We start from the raw sequence: 9,621 nt of genomic DNA, 5'->3' as shown, positions 1-9,621 counted from the left end.
AAGTGGAAGTGGGGGGGGGGGGGGGGGGGGGTGGTGTCTTCACTAGCAAGTTAATTTTGTGGCTTTCCAGATTTGCACCAGGAGATTTCAACAAATGATAACCTGTTTTTTATTGCAGTGCTGTCATTGGTGAAATTGATGAAGAGACAGATTCAGCTCTTGACTTGGGGAATATTCGAGCAGAACCTTTAAACTCAGTTGTGCATTGAAAAGGTGAAAATGCACAGGGACTTTGTAAATCTTTGGTTGTACAGACCTATTTAACAACGTGGATGATTTTTACAAATTGTGTTTGATTTGTTTAGTCACCAGTTTTTTATTATGAATATGTTGTAGTTTTGCATGTAAATTAAAGTTTCTACATTTTACTAAAGATGCTTTCATTGAATTTCCTTTGGGGTTTCATGCTGCATAATTTCACTGTAAAATACATACTGGGAAATGCAAGCAATATCAGTGATAGTCCTGATACTGTGTATATATACCTCGTTCTTAAAATAAGATCTCATTCCTAAAGGTAAACTAAGGCTTTTTATGTTAACTCTGGATTATTTGGAGGTAGATTGTGTAACAGTCAATTTAACCACCTCTGAATGTAGTTCTGGCTGTAAGTAAAAAACTGTTTTTTCTGGTTTGGGGTTTTTTTTGGTTTTTTTGTGTGTGTAGTGTAGAAAGCAAGAATGTTAAAAGCTTTCACAGTCAAATTAATGACTTATGCGTGTAATAGGGTTGTTTGTTGTTTATCAAACATTGTTTTCTAGTCCCCAAGACTATACTAGAGGTGCAGGAGTTCTTAATGCCTTAATGCTTGCAGACAAATTAAACTGGAGAAAGAAAGACTTTTGAGCAGGAACACAGAACCTAAACCAAATATACACGTTTATTTGAAGCCCATTGAATTCCAGACAAACTCATTCTCTATCTTCTCCTCTCAGCAGCTATCGTGTTGCTCAAAATTTGGGTAAGATCTATAGAAAGAGAATTGTGTGTTTGCTAATGTGTAACCATTGTCTTGCTGGAGTGTAGTTTAGAAGACACAGGAGTACTTTATCTAGAGAAATTCTTTCTTTTGAATGAAATTTGCCATAATACTGAATATAAGGATCACATGTAACCATAATAGACCTCTTCTTATACACCAGCAATAGCCAAGTTAAGTGGGACAAGCTCTGTGCAGTATATTGTGTTTTAGGCCACATCCTATTCGCTACCCAGCAGAAATACTGGTTTGGTGGCAGCGAGAAGAAGTTGGTACTATTGGACAAAGTTGTTTTCCTTGTCCTCTAGTGTGCCAATAGGTCCAATTCCCCCCCCCCCCAATATATAAATGTGCTGACAAAAAAAAAGTTATTTTAATGTGCATATTTGTTTTTTATATTGATTTTAATATTAAGTGGGATTTGGTACTTTTCATTGCAAGTTCTCTGTCTGGAAACCAAATGCATTGAACTGAATATATTTTTCTCCATGATATCTGGCTCTCAATTCTTGTAGCTTCCAGCTTGTTTTCTGAGATTGTTCTTGGTGGAGCATGTGAAGCCCAGCAAACCTTTTTCTCCTTTATCCATCTTGTGACCTAGTAAAGTAATGTCTTGTAGTTTTCTGTCCACATTTCTGCAGGGAATTGCTGAGCAGGCATCAGATAAGGCAAATCTGGGTTTTTCTGTGATTACTGAAAGTCAGTAAAGTTTGGCTTTAATTCATTATGTCAAAAGAATCGACCAGTTTCATTAAACGGTCAACAAAATTGTGTATAATGAAAAGCCCTTTTGCTACTGAAACACTGATACGGCACAAGATAAAAGAGTAAAGACAGTATAGAAAGTGCATTGTATTGATAAAGGACAAATAAAGCAGATTATGTAAATTAGCTACTTTAGGGCTCAGCGGAAAAAAATGCAAAGGCAAAGAGTAGAATCAGGATGACCTGATTTTAAATGCACTACTTTACTTAACCTTGGATGTCTTAGGAAGAGTTATAGTTGAAATACATAGGTTGAATACTTGTAGAAGCACTGGAATGACTAAGGAAATCTGTTGCTTTACAGCCGAGGAATTATGTTTGAAGCTGAGTTATGGAATGTTAATGCATACGGAGACCATCTGCCGCGAGCACATCATTGGCAATGCAACTCCTTGGTCCTGTGTTTGGTCGAGGACTTAAAATATGATGAGCTGCTGATGTTAGTTGAAACTATTTTCTCTATCCTTAAGGTGATGATTTCATATGCAAAGGTGTGGAACCAAGGTGGTGAAGCTGATCAGTAAAATCAAGGGAGTGACCAGATGAGAATTCTGAGTAGTTGATGAATTGCTGAAGCAGGAAGAACATGATCTGAAAAATAATAGTTTCACACAGTTAGGTGTTTAAAACACAGATTGCAAACCCTGTCGTCTTCCCTTCAGGTGAGTGACCTCAGCTCTTGCACGCACTCTTTCTGGACCTGTGAAATTGTGTGTGCAGGGTGGGGGGCGTTTACAGCTTAAAGAAGTTAAAATGTGTCACCACTCACAGGCTGACCTAAACTTGGGGCATTCTCCAAGGGATTGAGAAATGTAAGTTTAAACTCCCTTTCAGAAAAGGATCCTAACAAAAACAGGCTGCACATAGCCCAAATGGGTTGATACGCAGTGCACTGTCAAATGGATTCTTCTGCAATGAGATAGGCAAAGGATGGCCAGCTCACACTTCTGATTGGGATTGTGGGCAGTAACTCAGCCTTGCCAAGACAAAGCCTGCTCAGAAGCAAAGTTCTGTCTAAAACCTTAAAACTGGCAGCTGTGGAGTTTGCTTAACCTTCATGCTTAGACAGCAGCAATGTAAAGCTTTTCGAAGTTGTGATTTTTGGCTTACGCTCAAATTCTGTTTCAATTTGTGCACCAAATTTTGCTTCAATTTGATGCCGTTGGTTTTGGTCTGGATTTGACCAAAACCTTTTCTGGATGGACTGGCGAAGGGATGAAAGCCAGGAGACCCAGTCAGAAGGGGTTTCTTGAAATCGATTCTAGGGCCCGATACGCCATTAAAAATTATAAGATGAAATTATAACCTTGTGATCTTATAGGAGCTCTAATCTATAGTGGATAACTAGGTCCCTGTAAGTATATGGTGGAGAGAAAGCACTCAGGGAAACAGTAGTTGATGCAGGAAGTTGAATTATAACTAGTCTGAAACAGTATTTTTATTGAATCAAACCTGTTGTGCAGCCCAGCTAAAAAACGTCACCAATGAAAGTTAATAACTTTTTTATATCATTAATTTACTTCCATGAAACGAATCAAAGTAGGAAAAATAAATGGGACTGAAACCAGAAAGTGGACATAGAGTGATGGCCTTGTATTAGTCATTCTAAAAAAGAAAGCTAGAGAATGCTAGTGCCCCGAGGAGGAGTCTAGGGTGGAAGCTCAGCAAGTGTGAAGGCTGTGTATGTGTCTTGACTCTGGGTGAACCCACACTGCAGCTAGCGTAGCAAAAGTGTTGAAAGTAGTAAAGAGGTAAAACATAGAGGAAATGAAGAAGTCGAGCTGAATTTTTGAGAGGAAAAGTTATCTTCTCCTCAGATGCTGAGGAGGTACAAAAGAAGACTGGAGTGGAAAAAGCACCACAGATTATTATGGTGTTGAGCAGTGGTATGCCAGTCGGTGTGTGCCAGCTGGCTGGGGCGAAGGTTCTCCTTGCTGTTTCCCACTAATCATACAGATGTAGCAAAGCAAATGTCTCCTAGGAGACGAGGAGTAATATTGTCTGCAAAAAGCCTTTGCTTTACTCTTGCTGGAGGGAAAAGTACTCCCAACAAAAAAAGAGTAACTCCCTTTTCAGACCTGAAGGCACTCCCAGTGAGTTCTGACCACTGTGGCCATATGACTGTCAGCTGGTTCCTCAGGGTATGTGAAGAGCCCTGCTGAGCTAGGAAAAAGGGGTTGTAGTCCATAGTGTTCTTGGAAACTGTCTTTTCTTGCAAAAAGCCTAGATTAAAGATCTAATAAATAGCAGGTGATGTTCAGTAAAATCCAATGTGTCCTTGCAGAGTAATAAACCCACTTTACAAAAATGAGCAGGGCAGAGAAAGGTGATGCTAAGGACAAAAGGAAGTAACACTGAATTGGAGGTAATTGTCATCTTCCATTAAGTTTCCTGCATTGCCCTAGGTTGGTCACTTCCTCCTTTTGTTTGTTTAATAGAGATCTTGGAGTGAAAGGACAAGTCTTGACTAGTACTGGAAAAGGATGCCTCCAGTGAAGTGACTGAGCTGGCTTATAAAGAGATTAATTAAATTCATTTGGTGTGCATGAAGTAATGCAGAAGCCATCTTCTGTGGTCCAAGGGCAACTTCCCTAATTGCAATCCACGTGAAGTGCGTCCATGTCCACTTCACATACTTGCAATCAAAGTTCTTCAAATATTACATGGCCTACAGGCAGGTTACTGGATTGAAAGAACATGGATTCTGTTTTGAGGACTTACTCCGACAGTGGAGAATTTCTGTACAACTCAACCTTCACTGTCAGCTATAGCCTGTTATCCTTAGTCCCTGGAGTTAGTGTTTATCCTCCAATCCATTTTATAAGTAAAGCAACAGAGAGACATATCAAACACACTGTGCTAGAGCTGAAGATAAAACATGGGTGGTTTGTTTGACAGATTTATCTCGTGGCCATCGCCATACTGCTTTCATAGCGAATGTACCAGATCTATGCTTGAGTAGGTGCTTTGTACCTGTGGTAACATAATTCCACCTCTTCTGCTGCGTGAAGCTGCACTCTGCTGAGAATTTTATTCTGCAGATTCCTACAGAAATGATCCTAAATACCAGGGTTGTGTTCTCAGTGCATTGGTAAGAGAGGATTTAATTTTTTCCAGAGTTTACATGACAAATACCAAGCCATGAGCTGTTGTTCCTTTAGGAATTAAATGACAATGACCATGAAGGCACTTCTCAAGAAGGTAGAAGCCCCAGTTGGAGACACTCGGAAACTATGAATGTGATTCACGTTAGTGAAGCTTCAAGATGCTTTGTGCTTGCTAGTTATATTTGGTCTATGGTACTTATGAAAATGTCTGTCTCTTTTGCATCTTCAAGCTGCAGGTTTAAGGAGTCACGATGCCAACCAAAGAAAACACAAGGCAAGGAGACAGACAATACTAACTGTCTCAATTTTTGGCACCTGTGTATGCAACTCTACTAAACTTTACTAACTGTGTTCTTATTTCTGCTTTCCAGCTGGGGAAACTGCAGTTTAGTGATTAGAACCGTGAAACAAAGTCTGTGGATTTTTTTTTTAAGGGGAAGCGAGTTCCTCAGTCACAGTAAAGATCCAGAAAAGCTGTGTTATATCAGTCGGTCTCCTGTTGCTTAAATAATAAGGCATACTTCATGTATCAGGTATTCACAGACAAAAAACCATGAAACCCAGATGTGCCAGAAGGTAGTGTCGGTACAGACCAAGCCTTGAGGTGAGGGAGGGAAAACTGGTACCATGCTTAGGTTAAAAACGTATGACAAGATAATAAAGAGCCAGGCATTTACCCTGGAAATCCTGTTCCTGATAGCCTCTTCCAGCATGCTACATTCTGTCTCAGGGTCCTTTTCAGGGGCCTTTTTTTTTTTTTTTACAGTAATTTTTACAGTAATGGCAGAAATGCTGACATTTCTTCCAGTAGCAGCATTTCCCTGAAGAAAATAAAAGCTCCACTGACGAAGGTAGAAATCAAAGCCGAAAACATAATAGCATTCAGACTTTTGCCAGGAACTACTTGCTAGCACTAAAAGCCTGACCTTATCTAGGCGGTAATATCTTCCTTCCTGGAGCCTTGCAGCACGTTCCAGGAACTCTGGAACTTGCGTTGAACAGCATGCTGCTGCCGTGCAGCCTTACATCATTAACGGCGCCACTGAATGCCAAGAAATGTCACTCCATGCTGAACTTCTTGCCCACTACTTGCACTGTTAGATAAAAGGTGTTTGTTACTGGAGGGAGCACAAGGGCATGTGCATGTACCGGTTTTGTCCCCTAAAACATCTTGAATGGTTGTCCCGCCATCTGCTTTTTGTTTTATACTCTAGATTTAATCTTATTTTTAATTCGGTGTCGATTTTTCCAGCAGTGATGATTACAGTGCTCTGCATAGAAACTGGAGTGGAAATTATACAGGGGGAGAAATCGAAGCAGCTGGATTTGAAGTAGTGAAATCCATAAAAAATTGAAGTAAGCAGGATAGAAACCTGTTGAATGTGGACAAAGTTAGGTTTTACAGCAGTGCTCATAGCGAAGTTCTCTTTAACATGGATACAATTATTGTGCATGTCATTCATATTATGAGAAATACTGAGAAACTGTGAGAAAACATTGTCTACTCAGAAATACTTTAAGGCACTAGAATTTCATATGGAAAATTCCTATCCTAAAATGTTATTTTTTAATTATGGTTCTTGCTTTGGATTTTTGTTCTAAAATCTTTGGGAATTCTCACTTGTGTAATTTCAGACTTGAACTCTGCTTATGATGCAGCTGGACACCTATATGCAGATGAACGCTGTGATGTTTCTGCAAACTGTCCGACCAGAGTTGCTGGTGGCATATGGCAAGGTCCTGCAGTATTTTGCACTGATGGGACATGCAGGTGACGTAGTGTTCTCAGACACAGGGGATAGATTGCTAAAATTGTATTCAAGGCAACGTGCATGCAAAAGACCAGGAAAAAACAGGCAGCAATAAAAACCCTAGCTCTTTACAACCATTTCAAACTCAGTTTATAGCATTTCCAATGACTAAAAGCAGTTCTTGCCAGCCGCCACCGAAGTACCACTGCATCTATGCCATTTCATCTGTACAGAGCGGATTTACGGGAGTTCTGTTTTGCAGCGCGTTGCAGTGCTGAACAGAAGCCAAGGCAGGAAGTGATTATGGCTAAGGAGCTGATGCTGATTGAAAATGTGTGATGCTGCGGAGGAAATATCACACAATAGAACCTCAGTTAGTTTGGAAATAGATTTCAAAAACAGGGCACATTAAGATGTAAACAGTCAATAGGACCGGGGCCCGCCTTTCGCCTAACAATCAGATCATTAGCGGTAGGAGCGTGCAGAATGATTTCCATGATTAAACTGCACGTGCAAAATGCGTGAAAGTGCGTGCTCATCAATGCCGAACGGAAACAGCCGCCTTGCTTTTTGCCGTGTTTCTTCTACTGCTTGTCCTAACTCATCCTGGATACAAGAGTCAGGCGTAAGTGCAGCTTAAATCTAGGAAGTGCAAATGCTCAAGGTCTTTGAAAAGGCAGGCACAGATGTACCCAGAGCGATGTCGGAGGCGCAGTCCTTCCTTGCTGGCCCTTCATCATCTTGGGCCTTTAAGCAGCTGAGCATTATTTACGAAATCACTGAAGTTTCCATGCGCTCTGCCATGGGCCACCTGAGCCTTAGTTACTTAATGAAGTGAGAAACTTATAAGATGACAAAGGTTCTACTACAGCACCAGGAAAGGCTTAATCAGTGAAGATAATCTGGACATAAAGAAGTATAGATAAGTTGCAAAAGCCAGTGATCCATCATTTTTCCCTGCATTTCTGGTACATATTTTTCTCTGCTCCTGTCTGCATGCCCAGAACATCTACACATCTTGTCTTCCATGTCCAAAATGAAAGCTGATTTTTCTCACAGTGACTTGGGCCCCTCATGTGACAGATGGTAAAATGCAGGTGCAGGATTTTGTTTCAGGAATAAAGTTGAAAAGCAATATAGCCAATCATTTATAGAGAGGAGATTAAATTCAGCCCATGTTCAAAGTAACTTCTTCCTTGCCCCAAAATAGGTGGGTAAAAAAGAATCCCAAATATGTCCTTTTCTTGATTGAAGGAGGCTCAGCTCCATTGTGGATGCCAAGAAACAAACCAGGTTTTAAAGCCCAGCTCCTCCGAAATATTGGTGCATTTCCAGGATACAGCCCTGCAACTCTTGAAAATTAGAGGACAGCATAAAACAATTCAAGTTTATTAACAGTAAATACAAAGACACATTGATGATCAGGTTGGTCTGAAGAATTGTGTGGAAAAGGGAGCTGGAATGGGCCTGTGTGATTCAGGATTTCTTGGTAGTTTCTGCTGGGGCTACCTAGCTGCTGTGAAAGGACTGTTAGCTTTGTACTGGGTTTTTTTTCCCTTGATGTTCTAGGAATATGTAAGCATGATCCTGTTTCATGACGAGCCATTGAAGAGGAGCATTTGAGTTGGATAATAACTGTCTATTCATTCTTGCAACAGGGAATGTAGTTGTGTGCACAGGATTTTGATAATACAACTGGAGACAAAAAGTGACTTTTCTCTACGGCTATGGCAGTCGGCACTTCAGCAGCAAGCAGGTGACTGGCAGTAGTGTCCATGTAGATGCCATGAGTATTTATAAATGCGAAGCAGGCATTTTTTTTTTTGTTCTCAAAGATGCCTAGAGCTCCATTCTACATACAGGCACTGTTATAGACGTCTGGGGATGGGCCTGTGAGGTGGGAGCAGAATTTGTACTCCGTTTCTACAGTTAAAACAGAAATGGCAAGAGAAGATAAAAAGTGAAAATTGTCCTTGTCATTTGCAATACACACCTGTGCTCATAAAGCCTGACTTATGTGGTCCAAATTATCCTGAATAAAAGATGCACTGTGCTGCTTGCCTGTGTAACAGTCACTGTCCTTGTTGTGCTTATAGCAGTGATTAAATTAATAGCAATAATAATTAATCATTAATAATTCATCGTAGTTAACAGGTAGTAGAATGGTCAGCTATTATAGTAACCTCAGCTAAAGTAGTGTGTAAGCTCAGGGAAAGGTGGTGCTATCAATGAAAAGCAATTTGCATATTCAAGGTTGACAGCGTCAAGAAATATAGTTATCATCAGCTTGATTTGCAAGTGCAAACAGTGAACACCATCTGCCACTGGCAATATGTAACCAAAGGGCGAGAGGAGGCACGAGTCAAACTGATGGTACAGTAAAGGCTGAGTAACTGGTCGTCAACCCCTGGTCCAAGGGGCCTTTTCTAGGTGTCACGCGATACCTCCCAGCCTCTGCAGATCGTGCTGGTGTGCTTCAGGCTGTCATTTAAAGACGTCTGTTGTAATGATGATTTTCATAGTCTTCTCAAACTAGCTGTCCTAGGAATAGGCATGCAAAGACATTATAATTATAAGCAGATTAAGAAGCAGTCTTTCACACTGCTATTTCTTTAAGCATTCTGCATTGTTAATCTGTTTCAGAAGTTAAAAGAGATCAGCGAGCAAACAGCAACATTAGGTTAACAGATGCTGGGATGAGGAAAGATTGGGACAGCCTCAAAAAGTGTAAATTGACACTGGCCAAAGGACGTCTTGCCACTTATTTTGGGTTTTATGGGTAGATAATGGGTACAAGCGACACAGCGGTGAGAAACCTGGCCCCTGTGCAGGCTGGAAGGCACTGAGGCGTTAAGTGTTCGGTTATATGGGTTTTTTTATCACAAAAGCTCCTCTGCTTGAGGATGGTGATGGTGGGGAGGAAGGGACACTGGGATAAAACCCTGCTCCAGCTGCACCCAGGCCCATCACAGGAGCCATCAGCCCATCAAAGGCCCATCTACACCAGCCCAGGGGAGCA

The 9,621-nt window shown here is 40.9% G+C and overlaps 1 protein-coding gene across 1 annotated transcript in view; it reads left to right on the top strand.

Moving 5' to 3' along the window:
* LSM8 (LSM8 homolog, U6 small nuclear RNA associated) overlaps window positions 1-376 on the top strand; it is a 4,125-nt gene extending 3,749 nt beyond the window's left edge. Inside the window, exon 3 of the mRNA XM_009286812.1 lies at window positions 119-376. Within this exon, the coding sequence (XP_009285087.1) occupies window positions 119-209 (91 nt within the window). The 3' untranslated portion in view covers window positions 210-376. The remainder of the gene's footprint in view (window positions 1-118) is intronic.
* Window positions 377-9,621: the final 9,245 nt, after the last annotated feature.

The sequence above is a fragment of the Aptenodytes forsteri genome, unplaced genomic scaffold (assembly GCF_000699145.1).
Source record: "Aptenodytes forsteri isolate BGI_AS27 unplaced genomic scaffold, ASM69914v1 Scaffold166, whole genome shotgun sequence".
Classification (NCBI taxonomy): Eukaryota; Metazoa; Chordata; class Aves; order Sphenisciformes; family Spheniscidae; genus Aptenodytes; species Aptenodytes forsteri.
This window is presented reverse-complemented; position numbering and strand designations above follow the sequence as displayed.